The sequence below is a fragment of the Bombina bombina genome, chromosome 3 (genome assembly GCF_027579735.1).
Source record: "Bombina bombina isolate aBomBom1 chromosome 3, aBomBom1.pri, whole genome shotgun sequence".
In the NCBI taxonomy this organism is placed as follows: Eukaryota; Metazoa; Chordata; class Amphibia; order Anura; family Bombinatoridae; genus Bombina; species Bombina bombina.
The window spans coordinates 1,137,288,552-1,137,308,604 of NC_069501.1; the positions used below are offsets into that span (position 1 = coordinate 1,137,288,552).

Consider the following 20,053-nt stretch of genomic DNA (forward strand, 5'->3'; position numbering starts at 1 on the left):
GAGAGCTTATAGTGATGTATTTCATCAGTGAAGACATCATTTGTGTCACACAAACACTGCTAACTCTCTGAGGTGTAGTTTAAATACTGATGCATGGGCTCTCACAGGATATGCGCGTATGCTGCCGACAGTAATAACGTTTACGAGAAGCATTTTTGCAAATAGAAGTGTATTACAAAAATCCTTCTATTTACAATTGAAATGTACCCATAAACATTTCATTTTTTACCTTTTTATCTCTATCACATCCAGACACCCCCACACAGAGTGCAAGAGAAACCCCTGAAAGGTTCATTTCCATTTCTGTTACGTGACAGCGTTGTTTAAGCACAACATTTAAATTCCCCTTTTAGCCCATTGTTAGCTGAGAAATGAACTTGCCTTTATGATAGTAGCATGAACATTCTTCCTCATTTATACTAATATGTCCTGTTTTTACAGCATGGTCCTCAACAGGAAGGTTTCCAAGGATTCTGGAAATGCTGTTAAAAAAGAATCTATTAAGGGAGCAAAGAAGCATGGAAACAAACTGGAAAAAGCCCATTTTAATGTTTGTTAAAACTTTATCCGCTTTTCTTTATTCTTTGATTATTTTGTGTTTGTATTATGACTTAATATACATCTCATCTCTACATAGCCTATAACCCCCATTTATCAAATGCTGAACAGACTAGGTTTGCTCCCGGGAACATGAGCGACCAGCGGTAAGCACAGTTATCACTGCAAGTGCAGGAGCGTCCCCTGCTCTCACCAACCAATAGCGTGAAAGCAGGGCCTTGTCAGTCATCCCTGGTGGATCTGGCTGGGATGATATAACTCATCCACCTCTTAACACCACTGTTTGTTAATTCGTATTGCAGGCTCGCTTGCGCTCTGAAGCTGCAATCACAGCCTTGAGAAATAGCGCCCCTATATCTGCATATTTAGCCCAGACATTGTATACAGTACTGTCTTTGCTGCTTGGGTTTTAGACCAAGGTTGTCCAACCAAATACCAAAAAACATCTCAACGTACATTTTTATCTAACCCCATATCTCCCAATTAGCATCATACAACACTGTTTTGTTATCGCTTTTTTATTAATTGGTTAATTCTGACTCTGCTTTGTTAATCCAATGTATAGGTTTCAGTCTGTGTACATGTAGTTTTTTATATTAATCTTACTAAAGAATTTGTCGTTTGAGGTTTGTTTATAATTAAGTATATATTTGTGATCAGTCAATATATTTTATGAGATCTGCTCACCTGCCCTGTAAAAGTAAAAAAATAAATATGGCCCCTCATTTAACAAGGTTGGACACTCCTGTTTTTAGATCACTGGGAGATAGTTATGTTGGAAATCAGCAGCCTTTTTTTTCATATGTAACTGTTATAAATTGCATTTGGGTTCCTTTGTGAGCCATGTGCTCTCAGGATTTGAAAACAGGCAGTTTATTTGCATCGTTGTCTTTATGGAACAGTTTTGGCAACTTGTAATTTGTAGATAAGAAATATAGTCCAATTCAGATAAAGTCATTATTCAGATAGAGCATGTCATTTTAAACAACAGTATGCTTCATTTGCTTGATATCCCCGGAGCAATGCACCACTGGGAGCTAGCTGAACACATCTAGTGAGCCAATGACAAGAGTCATATACAGTATGTGTCACCAATCACCAACTAGAAAGTTGTTTAAAAATGAGTGCTCTATCTCACTGGTTTTCAAACCTGTTCTCAGGCCTCCCCAACAGGCCAGGTTTTCTGGATTACCTTCCTATGTTTACTAAGCAACTGATTATTTCACCTGTGCTCTAGCTCAGATATCCTCAAAATGTGGCCTGAGGACAGGTTTGAAAACCAGTGCTCTATCTGAATCATGAAAGTTTCATTTTCCTTTTACTGTTCCTTTAAAATATTTAAATTAAAAATGGCTTCCTTCTGAAGCACAGACCTATGATAAATCTCACAAACTGTAGTTGATCAATTTATTTAAAAGCTGGTGGTTTCTGTTGTGATCTATATGTGCCTTGTAGTTTTGTAAGTCACAATAGTGAAATAAAGTTTCAGAGTACTGAACCAATTCACAAAACATTGTGAGTGGTTACAGATTTACTATATCTGGCACTTAAAATCCAGAGATATAGAAATTCAATGCTGTGTATACTGGGAACAATAGATAAAGTCCAAATGTTTAATTAAAATAAACTTGTCACCATCATGTGTATCTAAGAACCAAAGAAAAATATCCAGGAGTTTTGTATTTTATTTAGCACTTTAAAATAATGAATTGGATTTTTATCTATTTAAAAATAAAAAATCAATATAAAAAACTACAAAATAGCAGTGTATAATTAATATAAAAATGCCCCTTCCCCTCTTGTTATAAATGGCTCAGAAAGAGCACCCTTCATAAGTGATGGAGTAAGGAGTAGGATGGCTGATATTTACATGTCAATTTATGACAAAAGGAAATACATTTTTTTTTTGTCGTATATGAAGAGAAGTATCTAATTCAGGGACAAAACTGGTTAAAGTCCATAAGAAATGTCCTGTTAATAATCACTATACCATACACAAAGCTGCACAGTACTAAAGAGACCTAAATGATGTATATGTAGCATTGAGATTTGTTTACACTGTTTATTTCAAAAGAGATGCCAACCCTTTTGTACATGACAGCAGAGTGTTTTAATATACAATTTATTCTGCAATCAGGATAATGGTTACCTCCCTGTTGTATCTAGTGGTATGTACACTCCCTAGCTGTAGAGTATGTTTACAAACCAACAGTGCAGCAACAGGTTGCCCTTGTACTTGGGCACAGATATAATGGGAACCCATATGCATAGTTTTATTATAGTTCTTCATGGTGTCTCAAAAATGAGTGTTCTTTTTCTATTGCTATTCAAGTTTATAGGGTTTTTTGTACAGTCAGCCATTTATCTGGAACACTGATTTAGCCAAAAATAATGATGTGCCAAACGTAAGTTAGTGATCCGTGTAGTACAAAACTGTCTCATATGTTACTGCTGCCTTTTCAGTGAGGGAAACAGTTAAATTGCAGTTTACAGAATATGACTATTAAACATGCACTAATTCTAAAGAAAAGGGGGAAAAAAACTTTACAAAAATCTGCATTTTGATGACTGATTTGTTACATTTTTCAAAGTTTTGGGTATTATTTTTATACAAATTAAAGGTGATTGTTTAATCTACAAATATATCCTGTTTGGTATATAGAGTGCTTAACGTATAAAGCGTTTTTGTTTCCTTCTGTTTCTTATATCTGGAATGTGTGTAATTTTCTATATCTTTAATAAAAGCATAATTTAAATAAAGTTTTCCTGTGTTTTATGCTTAAGATGGTATTTAACTTTTCCATGTATAAACATTCCCTAGATTTTTATACGAATTGTTGCTTGATCTGACGTTTCTCTAACATTCTCATTGTTTGCTCAAAGACCACCTAAGAAAATGGACATTTTAATACCTTCAAGTTTACATAGTTTTTCTATAACCAATACATAAGTACTGACATTTTCAGTATAAGTGGGATACAACAGGCAAAACCAGCTTTTTCAAATGTCAAAATAAAGCTAAATTAACTATTTGTAAACAATGTAATCAACTCCAGCAGGTAAAATAGATCATTGGGAACACATTCAAACAGGGGGGAAATACAGTACACTGTCCCTGTCTTGAAATGTTTGGATATCTGTCACAAAATGAAAAGCTTTCTTTGTTTTTAAACATTTGCAGGCTGATTACAGCCAATTTTCTATTCCATTTCAACCAATTTCCCCCCCACAAAATTCAACTATGAATAAGGTATTCATTGTAAACTCCCCTATATTCTCATTGCCAATCATCTGCCCCCTAAAGATGATGATGAGGTTTGCATTGGTTAATCTTTAGTACTGACACAAGCCAGACTGCAAATGCATTAACTCCCTAGCCGCTATAACAACACACACACACAAAAAAAACCTCCAGAATTAATCCCCTAAACTGCCACCACATCATCATATGATGCTATTAACCCTCTAACCCGCCAGAACCCCCTTTTGCAAAATAAATCCACACCCCACTATTATCGCATAAACCATAATTTCCCCCATCTAAAATTACCCCTAACCTAAGACCCCCTCCCCAGACTCCTACTGCACCCTTTAATAAACTTGTATTAACACTTTGTAAAAGCTGCTGTAAACTGTAACACTGAGTCACTAAACCCTGACAACAACCCCCCCCCATATTAACTCCCAAACCGTCACAACCCCCAAAGCAAAAACATTATTAACCCTAAATGCAATGTCCCAATGCAAAAAAATAACCCCTCCTCTAATAACTGCTAATCTGCTACAACCACACCTGCATAAAAGCTCTTTACTTTTGTCCATCTCTGGAGGTGTGAAGAAATATGCCATAGAGACACTTACTAGTCATATGCCTGTAACTTCAGCTACTGATCGCTATTGCTTCAGCTTAGAGGCTTTTCTGAATGTAATTCATCTAATATGCTTTTACAAGTCCTAGAAAAAGTTAGTCAAATGCATTTTGTGTCTGCATCAGTGACAGTGTATTTGAATAACCTTCCTAAAATAGGTGCATACATTGTGAAGCTTATATTAGATAAAACAGGATATACCTGGGGGCGGAGCCAGCCATCGTCTAATATGGCTGCTAAAAGCTGAAGCTCCGGACCAGCAGGCTCTTCCTGAGCAATTATCTGCCTCATACTTGGTGCAAAAGAACCGCATAGCAAAGGCCTTAGTCACTGGAACGTCCAGAGGACGATACGGAGCCGGTCTGGAGCGCAAGCCCCACGCACAGAAGGGACTCTGACAAGCAGATAAGAGCATGGTGTGTCTCCCGACTAGGCCCAGTACGCAACGCCTATTCCACAACTAGGCGAACAGAATGACAGACGGCTCCTACGCAGGTAATTAACCGTTGAAAAAAAAGAAAATAAAAGTGCACAACACGCTTCTAGATGCCCCCTAAGCTACACGGACTCTTCAAAAAGCCATGCCTTGCATGATAATAAAAAACAAAACGAAAGAAGGGGAATGTAGGCAAGGTAAAAAAAAAGAAAGCAGAAGGGGACAAACAGTGAAGCCTAATAGCAGCACAATGCAAATAAAAATTAACCCTTAAGACATGACATAATATCGCAGCTAAGCCACAACATTACAGATAACGCAGGAGAATCAGCTCCCTTACCAGGCAAGTTTTTAAAAAATAAATAAATAAAATAAAAAAAGTCAGACCTGGCTCCTATTTAAAGCACTAGTACAGAACTACTACATTTGAGAGGAGGGTGCATAAGAATAAAAGTCTTAACTGCTACTGCATTGCACAGGCTTGTAACTGCATTTTATCTTCTTTAAACATATACTATCTTCAGAGAGTGAAAGTGACAGCTATACACACCACACCAACAATGGCCTCAAAAAGTTTACCTAAACAAGATAAATTGGTGAAAGGCCAGACAGCAACAACAGCAAAACAATTTTTTTAAGGTGCTTGAGGATCCCGAGCCAGAATCCCCTATATCCCAAGAATCAGCAGAAATGCTACTAGAAACAGGGTTAAGCACCAAAACACAACACCGGGAGACCCCCTCACGAGAGCAGATATTAGCAACCTGCCCACAAAAGCAGACTTTGCCTCGCTCATCTCTCAGGTGGGGTAAAATGATAAAAGACGGCCTTAAGGAAGTAAAAAGGACATATCTGAATTGGGAGAGAGAGTTGTGCATATAGAAGAAGATATAGATCAAATACACAATGATTCTGATATACGCAATAGAACCTTGGAAGTTCAAGATTCACTAATACAACAAATGCAGCTTCAATTGGAAGATCTAGACAACGAGGACGCCTCAACAATCTCAGGATAAGGGGTGTATCTGAAAAAATCAAATGCGGGTCCAAATACCCCAATATTTGCAGAGCCTCTTTCAGTTTCTTTTGAAAAACACAGATCCACAAAATATGCCCATAGAGAGAGCTCACAGGGCCCTGAGGCCCAAAACCGCCGGAGGGGAAAGCCTCCCAGAGACATTGTGCTGAAAATGCAACTCTTTACAGATAAAGTAAAAAAATTATGGAAGCCTATAGGAAAATTACGCTAAATTACATTTGAGGGAGAAAACATCCAGATATACGCTGATCTGAGCTCCCATCACTCTGAATCGAAGAAGAGAGGTTAGATTCTTAACACTACATTTACAAGAATTGAAATCCCATACAGATGGGGATTCCCATTTAGTATAAAAGTCCTACAAGGCTCCCAACTTGCAATCTACAGAACGCCGGATGACCCTGGAAAGCTTCTGCAAGCAACTTAACATTCCCCAACCCTCCTTGCCACTACTGGATAAAGTTCTACCACTGAAGGAGACAAGTTCTACAAATGATCCCAAACCACAAAGAAGCACCTGGAGCAGGATTGGTAGAAAGAGACCACAGCAACTTCTTAAACCCTGCAGACTCAGACCCAAACAATACCTTAGACTCTGAACTTGCTAAAAGCAAAACATGTTTATGGTACAGCATTCTTTTCCCTCCTCATAAAAATGTTGGCCAGAAAGTAAGCTCACCCGAGCCGGTCTATATTCCTCGACCCAATGATGGTGTCATAAGCGCCTAGACGCGGTGAGTATATATAACCATATAGTCATGCTTATTGTATTTTAGAAGACAGATTTGCTAAGATTAACAAAGCACCATTTTATTAGTTAAATGTTAAAAGGGAAGTCTGCCGATACTCTCATGTTCATACATAATTATGAATGGGGTAGTATTTCCCTTGGTATTTGTATATTGTATATGTATTTATGCAATGGTTTTGTTCTCATTCTATGTTATAAAGTTAATAATTGTTTTAGTTGTACACGCTAGAAGTTATGGTTGGAAATAATACCAAACTTAGAATTGTATCACAGAGACTGAAGTGAACCCCAGACCGAATTGTTCCACCACAATACTCCAATTCAAAACAACACTTACCCACACACTGATTAGATGGCAGACACAGCTTAAACTATACCCACGGATGGCCGTAAGAAATTTGAACATAATGACACAAAACACTAAAGGCCTTAACTCCCAAGCAAAAACAGAATTTATGCTTACCTGATAAATTACTTTCTCCAACGGTGTGTCCGGTCCACGGCGTCATCCTTACTTGTGGGAATATTCTCTTCCCCAACAGGAAATGGCAAGAGTCCCAGCAAAGCTGGCCATATAGTCCCTCCTAGGCTCCGCCCACCCCAGACATTCGACGACGGACAGGAGGAAATATATATAGGAGAAACCATATGGTACCGTGGTGACTGTAGTTAGAGAAATAATTCATCAGACCTGATTAAAAAACCAGGGCGGGCCGTGGACGGACACACCGTTGGAGAAAGTAATTTATCAGGTAAGCATAAATTCTGTTTTCTCCAACATTGGTGTGTCCGGTCCACGGCGTCATCCTTACTTGTGGGAACCAATACCAAAGCCTTAGGACACGGATGAAGGGAGGGAGCAAATCAGGTTACCCTTAACGGAAGGCACCACAGCTTGCAAAACCTTTCTCCCAAAAATAGCCTCGAAGAAGCAAAAGTATCAAATTTGTAAAATTTGGCAAAAGTGTGCAGTGAAGACCAAGTCGCTGCCTTACATATCTGGTCAACAGAAGCCTCGTTCTTGAAGGCCCATGTGGAAGCCACAGCCCTAGTGGAGTGAGCTGTGATTCTTTCAGGAGGCTGCCGTCCGGCAGTCTCATAAGCCAATCGGATGATGCTTTTAAGCCAAAAGGAAAGAGAGGTAGAAGTCGCTTTTTGACCTCTCCTTTTACCAGAATAAACAACAAACAAGGAAGACGTTTGTCTGAAATCTTTAGTAGCCTCTAAATAGAATTTTAGAGCACGGACAACGTCCAAATTGTGTAACAAACGTTCCTTCTTTGAAACTGGATTCGGACACCAAAGAAGGTACAACTATCTCCTGGTTAATATTTTTGTTAGAACAACTTTAGGAAGAAAACCAGGCTTAGTATGCAAAACCACCTTATCTGCATGGAACACCAGATAGGGCGGAGAACACTGCAGAGCAGATAACTCTGAAAACTCTTCTAGCAGAAGAAATTGCAACTAAAAACAAAACTTTCCAAGATAGTAACTTAATATCTATGGAATGTAAAGGTTCAAACGGAACCCCTTGAAGAACTGAAAGAACTAGATTTAGACTCAGGGAGGAGTCAAAGGTCTGTAAACAGGCTTGATCCTAACCCAGAGCCTGAACAAAGCTTGAACATCTGGCACAGCTGCCAGTCTTTTGTATAGTAAGACAGATAAAGCAGAGATCTGTCCCTTTAGAGAACTTGCAGATAATCCTTTCTCCAAACCCTTCTTGTAGAAAGGAGAGAATCTTAGGAATTTTTATCTTATTCCAAGGGAATCCTTTGGATTCACACCAACAGATATATTTTTTCCATATTTTATGGTAAATTTTTTCTAGTTACAGGTTTTCTGGCCTGAACCAGAGTATCTATAACAGAATCTGAAAACCCCACGCTTCGATAGAATCAAGCGTTCAATCTCCAGCCGTCAGCTGGAGGGAGACAGATTTGGATGTTCGAATGGACCCTGAACAAGAAGGTCCTGTCTCAAAGGTAGCTTCCATGGTGGAGCCGATGACATATTCACCAGGTCTGCATACCAAGTCCTTCGTGGCCACGCAGGAGCTATCAAGATCACGAGGCCCTCTCCTGATTGATCCTGGCTACCAGCCTGGGAATGAGAGGCAACGGTGGAAATACATAAGCTAGGTTGACGGTCCAAGGTGCTACTAGTGCATCCTACTAGAGTCGCCCTTGGGATCCCCTGGATCTGGACCCGTAGCAAAGGAAACCTTGAAGTTCTGACGAGACGCCATCAGATCCATGTCTGGAATGCCCCATAATTGAGTTATTTGGGCAAAGATTTCGGATGGAGTTCCCACTCCCCCGGATGGAATGTCTGACGACTCAGAAAATCCGCCTCCCAATTTTCCACTCCTGGGATGTGGATCGCAGACAAGTGGCAGGAGTGATCCTCCGCCCATTGAATTATTTTGGTCACTTCTTTCATCGCCAGGGAACTCCTTGTTCCCCCCTGATGATTGATATATGCAACGGTCGTCATGTTGTCTGATTGGAACCTTATGAATTTGGCCTTTGCTAGTTGAGGCCAAGCTCTGAGAGCATTGAATATCGCCTCTCAGTTCCAGAATGTTTATCGGGAGAAGAGACTCTTCCGAGACCATAGACCCTGAGCTTTCAGGGATTCCCAGACCGCGCCCCAGCCCACTAGACTGGCGTTCGGTCGTGACAATGACCCACTCTGCTCTGGCGGAAGCTCATTCCCTGGGACAGATGGTCCAGGGTCAGCCACCAACGAGAGTGAATCTCTGGTCTTTTGATCTACTTGAATCATTGGAGACAAGTCTGTATAATCCCCATTCCCACTGTTTGAGCATGCACAGTTGTAATGGTCTTAGATGAATTCGTGCAAAAGGAACTATGTCCATTGTTGCAACCATCAATCCTACTACTTCCATGCACTGCGCTATGGAAGGACGAGGAACAGAATGAAGCACTTGACAAGAGCTTAGAAGTTTTGATTTTCTGACCTCTGTCAGAAAAATCCTCATTTCTAAGGAATCTATTATTGTTCCCAAGAAGGGAACTCTTGTCGACGGAGACGGAGACCTTTTTTCTTTGTTCACCTTCCATCCGTGAGATCTGAGAAAGGCTAGAACGATGTCCATATGAGCCTTTGCTTTTGACAGGGACGACGCTTGTATTAGAATGTCGTCCAAGTAAGGTACTACTGCAATGCCCCTCGGTCTTAGAACCGCTAGAAGGACCCTAGCACCTTTGTGAAAATCCTTGGAGCAGTGGCTAATCCGAATGGGAGGGCCACAAACTGGTAATGCTTGTCCAGAAAAGCGAACCTTAGGAACTGATGATGTTCTTTGTGGATAGGAATATGTAGGTACGCATCCTTTAGATCCACGGTAGTCATAAATTGACTTTCCTGGATGGTGGGTAGAATCGTTCGAATGGTTTCCATCTTGAACGATGGTACCCTGAGAAATTTGTTTAGGATCTTCAAATCCAAAATTGGTCTGAACGTTCCCTCTTTTTTGGGAAACTACGAACAGATTGGAATAAAATCCCATTCCTTGTTCCTTATTGGAAACTGGGCTGTATCACTCCCCATCTTTAACAGGTCTTCTACACAATGTAAGAATGCCTGTCTCTTTATTTGGTTTGAGGATAAGTGAGACATGTGGAACCTTCCCTTGGGGGGTAGTTCCTTGAATTCCAGGAGATAACCTTGAGAAACTATTTCTAGCACCCAAGGATCCTGAACATCTCTTGCCCAAGCCCTGAGCAAATGAGAGAGAGTCTGCCCCCCACTAGATCCGGTCCCGGATCGGGGGCTACTCCTTCATGCTGTTTTGTTAGCAGTGGCAGGCTTCTTGGCCTGCTTACCCTAGTTCCAGCCTTGCATTGGTTTCCAGGCTGGTTTGGGTTGTGAGGCATTACCCTCTTGCTTAGAGGATGCAGAATTAGAGGCCGGTCGTTTCTGCGAAAGGGACGAAAATTAGACTTATTTTTAGCCTTAAAAGACCTATCCTGTGGAAGGGCGTGGCCCTTTCCCCAAGTGATGTCTGAAATAATCTCTTTCAATCTGGTCCAAATAAAGTTTTACCTTTGAAAGGGATGTTAAGCAATTTTGTCTTGGATGACACATCCGGCCGACCAAGACTTTTAGCCAAAGCGCTCTGCGCGCCACGATAGAAAACCCTGAATTTTTCGCCGCTAATCTAGCTAATTGCAAAGCGGCATCTAAAATAAAAGTTAGCCAATTTAAGTGCGTGAACTCTGTCCATAACCTCCTCATATGGAGTTTCTCTACTGAGCGACTTTTCTAGTTCCTCGAACCAGAACCACGCTGCCGTAGTGACAGGAACAATGCATGAAATTGGTTTGTAGAAGGTAGCCTTGCTGTACAAAAATCTTTTTAAGCAAACCTTCCAATTTTTTATCCATAGGATCTTTGAAACACAACTATCTTCAATAGGAATAGTAGTGCGTTTGTTTAGAGTAGAAACTGCCCCCTCGACCTTAGGGACTGTCTGCCATACGTCCTTTCTGGGGTCGACCATAGGAAATAATTTCTTAAATATCGGGGGGGGAACAAAAGGTATGCCGGGCTTTTCCCACTCCTTATTTACTATGTCCGCCACCCGCTTGGGTATAGGAAAAGCGTCGGGGGGGCACCGGAACCTCTAGGAACTTGTCCATCTTGCATAATTTCTCTGGACATGACCCAAGTTGTCACAATCATCCAGAGTAGATAACACCTCCTTAAGCAGTGCGCGGAGATGTTCTAATTTAAATTTAAATGTCACAACATCAGGTTCAGCTTGATGAGAAAATTTTCTGAATCTGAGATTTCTCCATCTGACAAAACCTCCCTCATGGCCCCTTCAGATTGGTGTGAGGGTTATGACAGAACAATTATCATCAGCGCCCCTCTTGCTCTTCAGTGTTTAAAACAGAGCAATCGCGCTTTCTCTGATAAGTAGGCATATTGGATAAATATTTGCTATGGAGCTATCCATTACAGCCGTTAATTGTTGCATGGTAATAAGCATTGGCGCACTAGATGTACTAGGGGCCTCCTGCTGTGGGCAAAACCTGGTGTAGACACAGTAGGAGATGATGTAGTATCATGTTTACTCCCCTCATTTGAGGAATCATCTTGGGCAATTTCATTATCTGTGGCAGTACTGTCCTTACTTTGTTTGGACGCTATGGCACAATTATCACATAAATTTAAATGGGGAGACACATTGGCTTTCATACATATAGAAACATAGCTTATCTGAAGGTACAGACTGTTAAACAGGCTTAACTTGTCAACAAAGCACAAAAAACGTTTTAAAAACAAAACCGTTACTGTCTCTTTAAATTTCAACAGAAAACACTTTATTACTGAATATGTGAAAAAGTATGAAGGAATTGTTCAAAAATTACCAAAATTTCACACAGTGTCTTAAAGCATTAAAAGTATTGCACACCAAATTTCAGAGCTTTAACCCTTAAAAAAACGGACCGGAAGGCCGTTTTTTAAATTTAACCCCTATACAGTCCCAGCTATAGTCTTTGCTGAGACCCAACCAAGCCCAGAGGGGAATACGATACCAATTGACGCCTTCTAGAAGCTTTTTCCAGTGATTTTTAGATCCTCACACATGCATCTGCATGCCCTGCTCTCAAAAACAACGCTGCGCAGTAATGGCGCGAAAATGAGGCTCAGTCTATAACTAGAAAGGCCCCCTGACTGGAAAAGGTGTCTAACCACAGTGCCTGCCGTTTTATAAACGTTCCCCAAGATTATAATGCAAATTGTCATCCTAAATCTGAATAATATGCCCAAATAAAGCAATCGATTTAGCCCATAAAAATGTCTACCAGTTTTTTAGCCCATATTCAGCCCTTTATTCTGTTTGTTTGACTAAGAAATGCTCTACTGGTCCCCATGAGGGGAAATGACAGCCTTCCAGCATTACACAGTCTTGTTAGAAATATGGCTAGTCATACCTTAAGCAGAAAAGTCTGCTAACTGTTTCCCCCAACTGAAGTTACTTCATCTCAACAGTCCTATGTGGAACAGCAATCGATTTTAGTTACTGTCTGCTAAATCATCTTCCTCTCACAAACAGAAATCTTCATCCTTTTCTGTTTCAGAGTAAATAGTACATACCAGCACTATTTTAAAATAACAAACACTTGATAGAAGAATAAAAAACTACATTTTAAACACCAAAAACTCTTAACCATCTCCGTGGAGATGTTGCCTGTGCAACGGCAAAGAGAATGACTGGGGTGGGCGGAGCCTAGGAGGGGACTATATGGCCAGCTTTGCTGGGACTCTTTGCCATTTCCTGTTGGGGAAGAGAATATTCCCACAAGTAAGGATGACGCCGTGGACCGGACACACCAATGTTGGAGAAAGATCGCAAAACAAAAAAATTAGATTGTATTTATTCAAGAAACCCACTTTTAGATATAAAGAGGAACCCAAATTTACATCTAAGCATTACCCGACAAGCCATTTCAGTTCGCACAACGTAAAAAAAAGAAATGGGGTGGGGATATCTCCTGCATAGATCAATCCACATTCGCAATATCATCACACACACAGACCCAGAGGGAAGATATTTGATACTAGTGGGTGATCTATTTAACAAGCCAATAACCCTAGCAAATATATATGCCCCTAATACGGGGCAGCAACATTTCTTTAAAAATCACAGGAAGCTGCTGGAGGTAGCTAGGGGAATCACCTATCCTGGCGGGGGACTTCAATATAGCACTCAACCCTAAGCTCTGTCGGCCAAAAGCCTCAAAACTTACAACACCCATTGAAACAGTAACGCATTGCCTTAGAACCACCCTCATTACTAGATATATGGAGAATCCAACACCCGACGCAAAAATCATACTCTTTTTTTTTTTTTTCTCTAATCCCAATAAAACATACTCTAGACGGGGGGCGGAGCTAGCCACGGAAGCTGAGTAGCAGCACATCTAGAGAGCTCTGCCGTGAAAAGTTTAATATTTAGCTATTTGGGATCAAAAACACCCGTAATTTTACCTAATACTACTGCAAAAGGTAACCTGTTGCTTAAAGACCAAACTGGTCCAAAGATTATACCCATTTATTTGAAGCAACCTGAAAAGATTGAGAGTATTAATCTCACCACCGGATTTCCAGCGCCCGCAATCTAGAAGCTGCGTCTCAACCTAGCCTGCCTGCAGCATACGACTCCGGAGGGTCGGGGCTCCGCTCCGGAGAAGTTTGCTGAAGTGTACACGCTCTCTCTTTACCTCCGGTGACCTACAGGAGATTGCTCCGACACTTACCCCACCAAACCACAAACCGCAACTGCGGCAACCTCGGACACTTGGAGATCGGCCGGAGCGGCTGCAACGACACCGGATGGTACTTTACCGGGGCTGAGAGGCCCCCCTGGATGATCACCCGTTTGGGAATATCTGCTCTACCAGATCTGAAGAGACTGTAGTTTTGGCGCGAGCGGCCCGCCATATTGGACAGCGTGATCGCAACATAAGGATCTGGGTGAGTCGCAGCACAATCACACTATACAGTCACAAACACTTACCAGCCGCAGGCCTGCACTTGGAGAGACTTTAAGAACAATATGCTAACCCCCACAGAAAGAGCCTAATCGCTTTATCGCTACTGACACGCTATTCAGTTTTCACCTACTGCATGACAGGCCTACAAACTATAGGAGATACTTGAGACATTGGTAAATCTTTAACACCAGCACAGCAAGCATTGTTTATACTTGTTACAACCTCCCTAGCCCATGAAAGAGAATCAGTTAATGGGATATTAAAGATACTCTGGAAGTGTAACCATAGCTGGATACCTACTACTCACACAGCCCAAAAGTAGGCCCTGTAGACTGCTTTATTTCTTACTGGGAACCTCTACACAAGCAATTTGAGCCAGAGACTGACCCCACCATTTGGTGACGCGCCCCACATTACAATCTGAGCAGCTTAACCGGTTATAGGCCAGCAATTACAAGCATTACCCCCCTCCCTGCCATTTCCCACCAGATACTACTGTTGGGTCATATCCTCACCCCCTTTACCCACTTCGACAATAGGAGACACATACCCAGGGGAGAGGGGTCATTCTCACGACTGCAACCATCACCATATCTCCCGTTTTGGAAAATAGAGGCTGAACATATATAAAGAATACACTTCAAGGAGAAGGTCCCGCTTTTCATTCTCTCACTGTTGCAGATATACTATCCAAGTAAAATCAAGGCACCAGATATAAAGACTCCCAGATTAGGCTGCCCTCACCAGAGCGCCCTCTTCACCTGGAGGGAATAGGACCATAGAACATGTAATTGAACACTAATTGTTCGTGGCCCCGCCGGCTAATGGGTTCCTATAGCATATGTAAAATAAATAAGCAAGCTCTCAACATTAACATACATATATCACTTGATAGTCTCGCATCCGTAAATACAAGATGTCGCAGGCCCAGAAAAGGAAGCAGAAAGCCCCATGCTACGCCAAAAAGAACTGTGGTGGATCATTTTCAGCACCGCTCTAACATGGCCCAGGCGAGATCAGAAGATGAATACTCAGATACGGGAGTGCCCTCAGACACCCAGACCGGTTGAATCTTAAAGCAAAAGGCCTCACAGGCCCTGGAGATATCTAATAGTACTAACAACAATATGATAGAAACCATCCAATCCCTGCTAACCTCACATCACGATTCCTTGACTAAGAGATTTGATAGATCGCATGCCGACTTGAAGAGAGATATCGGTCTCATAGGAGAGAGAACTGATGCGCTGGAGCGCAAACAAGAAGACTTGGCAATAGATCACACCAACCTTCTTAGCTACTCCCAATCCCTGGCCATTCAGATCACTGATTTGGAATTGAAGCTGGCGGACCTAGAAGACAGGTCGCGTCGCAACAATATACGCATCAAAGGCGTGCCGGAATCAGTTCTACCACAGGACCTTGAGAAATATCTACATGGTCTATTTGAATCTGTATTGGGGTCAGCGACAGGTGATGAGAATCTCATAGACAGAGTACACAGAGCCCTCAGGGCGACGAACAGCGGATGGTGGACAACCAAGAGATGTGATAGCGAGGCATCACTACTATACCCTACAGAGAAAAAATCATTAGAGCCTTAGCCAGTGACAAGCAATTGCCTGAAGGGTATGCAGGTCTGCAAATCTACCCGGATCTTTCTACTCACACGCTCCAGATCCGCAAACATTTCCACCCCTATACTAAAATACTGAGAGAGAGAGATCTGAAGTACAGGTGGGGGTTCCCAGTAAGGCTGTTTATCACCAAGGACAGTCACCAATATATGGCCTCTACCCTCAACAGGCACGTGAGTTGCTGCAAAAGTGGAACTTGCTCCCTCCAGATGGGGGAGATCGCTCTCCCGACACAGAAATAGGCAATGGACTGAGGGCGTCAGCCCCCACCATAGAAACGCTACCACAAAAAATCCTCTGGTACTCCTGAACATCCAACGAAGCTTTAAGAAGCACAGAGATTCTACTGATTCACAACGAGATGCAGACAAGTAGAGAGCTGTCTGCTTTTCTTTTTGTTCTACTTTGTTTTACTTACTTTGTTCATTCTATCTGCTGGACCCTCTGAAAGACGAAGATGACTCACCATAGGAGGGGAGTGCTCTACAATGTTTAAGGACTTGCTATCCCTGCCCAAGCAGGATGAAGATGGGTGAGACCTAAGCAATCATATATTGTAGCTTATTTTGTTTACCCAAGTAATGGACACTTACCATAATCTCTTAAATATGCCTGTTTCTTTACTTATGCCCACATGTAAATTGTTGTTTTGTTATATTGAGTTAATAATCCACATATTTAATGTTAGTCTATTACACAGACTTATATACTTAGGCAATTGAACACCTATAAGCTTATTTATACTGTCCCCCTTCAGCACTTAGTAGCGGAGACACAGGGAGGAGACTGAATCCTGTATCTGATGGCGCCCATAACTAGTACGTGGCCCCCATCATGCTAGGACTTCTCCATGAGTCTGACATACACTCTACCCATATCATATCTTAATGCCTCCAGCTAAGCCCCTGTCCTATATTGGGAGTATAGAGCATCTAATCTAACTTAAGCACGACTACCCTCACAAAACGGACCTAACCTGCCCTTGCCGATACTTTAGCTGTCAGTCTCTAACTCCTATGGCAAGTCGATCCACAGTTAGTACCCTAAAGATTGGGATAATTCATGCCCTCTAGTGCTCCATCCTCTTTAGACAATCAAGCGCTACCTAAGCAATGCCTTTATTGTTTAATGTCCTAGCCGTCTGTCATGCAGAGGACCCTGGACCTACGACCCTAATGCCCCCCTCAGTTAGTCCAAACTGCGATAAGGCATAGATCAGATTCCTAGCGAGAACCTGCTTGTGTAATGAATAGGGCTCTATACAAGGCACAGGGAATTAAGTAATGCCCAGAAAGGGAAAGTAGTAGATACGCCCACTAATCACTTTACGTTGCATCGCCCCAGTTCTGTTCAAAATCCCTCCTGTTGTTGTTGTTGTCGAGATTATGTTTATAATATGAGGTTCTACAGCATTGAATGTTCTATTATGTATGATGTACATATGCAATACATATGCTTTTTCATTCCACAGATTTATAACCCATATTTTAAGTCGGCGGGGTCGTGGACCCCTCTCCGCTCAGCTCCCCCCCCACCATATTAGTTGTGCCCCACTGGCAAAGACCGGTTGGTGCACTCATTGCGAAAGTGTTATACTTATCATTTTTACCAGTCACTAGAGGTTTCCTTTTATAATACCTCTCAGTTAATATATATCACGTTTTCCTAGCCCTCACAGCATAAGACTGATCGCACATTTGACTTCTAGATGATTTACCACCCTAAGTAACCCAGGCAGCCCCCCCGCCACTCCCAAAATGGCCCCGATACGTATAGCTACGCTGAACGCGCAAGGCTTAAATTCCCCCAACTAAGAGGAAATAGCTACAGAGATATTCTACTAGCACACAAAGTACACATAATGTTCCTACAGGAGACACACTGGATGGGGAACCCGACCTCTCTGGGATTTCCCGATACTTCCCAGTATGTGAAAACTGCCCTCCAATTCTGAGGGCAGGACCAAAGGAGTTGCCCTCCTGATTAGTAGAGACTTGTCCTTTACCATGGTGTATATTTGAAAGAGATAGTGAGGGTAGGTACCTGATACTTATCTGTTCACTTAATAACACACTGTTCACACTAGTCTCATTATATGCACCTAATTCCAACAAGTTCCCTTCCTCCGCAAATTATTAGCCCACGTAGCAACAGATCAAAAGAGGACACCTAATTATTGGGGGGGATTTCAACATGGTCTGGGACCCAGCCAAAGACAAGCAATCCACCATTACGACACACTCTGACAGAAACGTCTCATCTACCTCCAACGCTTTCCGGAAACTCATATACCAACACAACCTCTATGACGCTTGGAGATGCTTAGCACCTTCAGAGAAAGACTTTACACACTACTCAAAAGCCCACAATTCATATTCCAGGATCATATATTCTGTGATTCGTGGTCTCTAGACCAACTTACTAACCCTTCCATCAGACCGTGTACATGGTCAGACCATGACATGGTCTGCTTAGATTTCACTCAGCTACAAGCCCTGACTAATAGGCCGCCATGGCGACTTTCTGAGCAATGGCTCTCTGATATAGAGCTTCCGGCGCTCCAAGAGGTTGTGAAGGAGTTCCTGTCACATAATGACACAGGAACCACCGACATTGACATGGTCTGGGCCGCTCTTAAAGCATACCTACGGGGTCATTTTATTAAAAAAATGGCCCGACTGCGCAAAGAATAGCCAGCCCTTAGCGAAGTTATATGGAGATCTTCGTGCCCTTGAACAGACAAACAAAACGATCCCTAGTGTTCAAGTAGCCAATCAAATTGGACTTATCAGGGAAAAAATCTCCAAGAGAGATCTGTCCCGGGTCCAGGAGAATCTACATAAGCTCAAACAATTGTATTACCACAAAGGCAATAGGGCAGACAAGCTTCTAGCTAACAAATTACGCATGCGCACACTACAGAAAAGGATACCCCACATAGCGACGTGCAGTGGTGTGGTACACTCTCCTAAAGAAATAGGCGCTGCGTTTGCTAGTTACTATTCTTCACTATACAATCTTGAGCAATCTGAAGCAACTGGCAGCTCTGACCATGGCGACATTCTCAAATTCTTAGAAACACTACCTGTGCCCACTCTAACTGAGGAATCTAAAGCCGAATTACAGCGACAGTTCACATTAGAAGAGGTCAAAGCAGCCATAGAGGACCTCGCACCCCATAAGGCCCCTGGGCCAGATGGGTTCACGGCAATGTTCTATCGAACACTTAGCCCGATCATAACCCCGATACTGCTCCGACTCTTCCAAAAAGTAGCAACTAAAGGCGCCTTCCTGGCAGAATTCCTAGAAGCCAACATTACCACAATTCACAAGGAAGGTAAAGACCCATTACTGTGCTCTAGCTACAGGCCCATCTCACTCATCAACGTAGATGCAAAAATCTACGCTAAAATATTGGCTAATAGGCTAGGGAAGCACTTGCAGACAATTATACACCTAGATCAGGTGGGCTTTGTACAAGGAAGGCAGGGTTCCGATAATACCCGGCGCCTTTTAAATATCTTCTCAGAAGCCGCGGATATGGGACTCCCGGTACTCACCCTGTCGTTTGATGCCGAAAAGGCCTTCGACAGGGTGAGATGGGACTACCTATTTCAAACTCTATCAGCGTTTGGAATACCGGACTCATTCATCACAGCGACCAAGGCGCTGTACTCGGCCCCCACCGCAGTTGTTAGAGGGTTGGGATTCTGCTCCCCTAAGATCACAATCAGTAACGGAACCAGACAGGGATGCCCCCTCTCCCCCCTATTGTTTGTTTTGGCTATTGAGCCCCTGGCGATCGCAATTAGAGAATCAAAACAGATTCATGGCGTACAGATGCATGATACCCCTCAGAAGCTTGCGCTATTTGCCGATGACCTTACGGTCTTTCTTTCAGACCCAGTTGACTCTATCCCCCCGTTAATGGCCCTTTTCGCACAATTCGGAGAAATCTCTTATTACAAACTTAATGTGACCAAGACGGAGGCCTACTCCCTTAATATTCCGCAGCATGAAAGGGAAGAGATCCAGCTTGCTTACTCCTTCAAGTGGTCCTGCAAAGCAGTTCGCCACTTGGGAGTCTTTCTCTCCCATAAAAAGTCGGTGGTGATCAAAGAAAACTTTGAAAAGCTGCTAACAGCCGTCACTTCGGAGCTTCACTCTAAAAGATATAGTGAAATATCTTGGATGGGCAGAATAGCGGCTCTTAAAATGATGATCT

The 20,053-nt window shown here is 42.3% G+C and overlaps 1 protein-coding gene across 1 annotated transcript in view; it reads left to right on the forward strand.

Annotated features, from left to right (window-relative positions):
- MICU2 (mitochondrial calcium uptake 2) overlaps nt 1-3,318 on the forward strand; it is an 811,360-nt gene extending 808,042 nt beyond the window's left edge. The window contains exon 12 of the mRNA XM_053708516.1: nt 442-3,318. Coding sequence (XP_053564491.1) covers nt 442-489 — 48 coding nt within the window. The 3' untranslated portion in view covers nt 490-3,318. The remainder of the gene's footprint in view (nt 1-441) is intronic.
- Nucleotides 3,319-20,053: the final 16,735 nt, after the last annotated feature.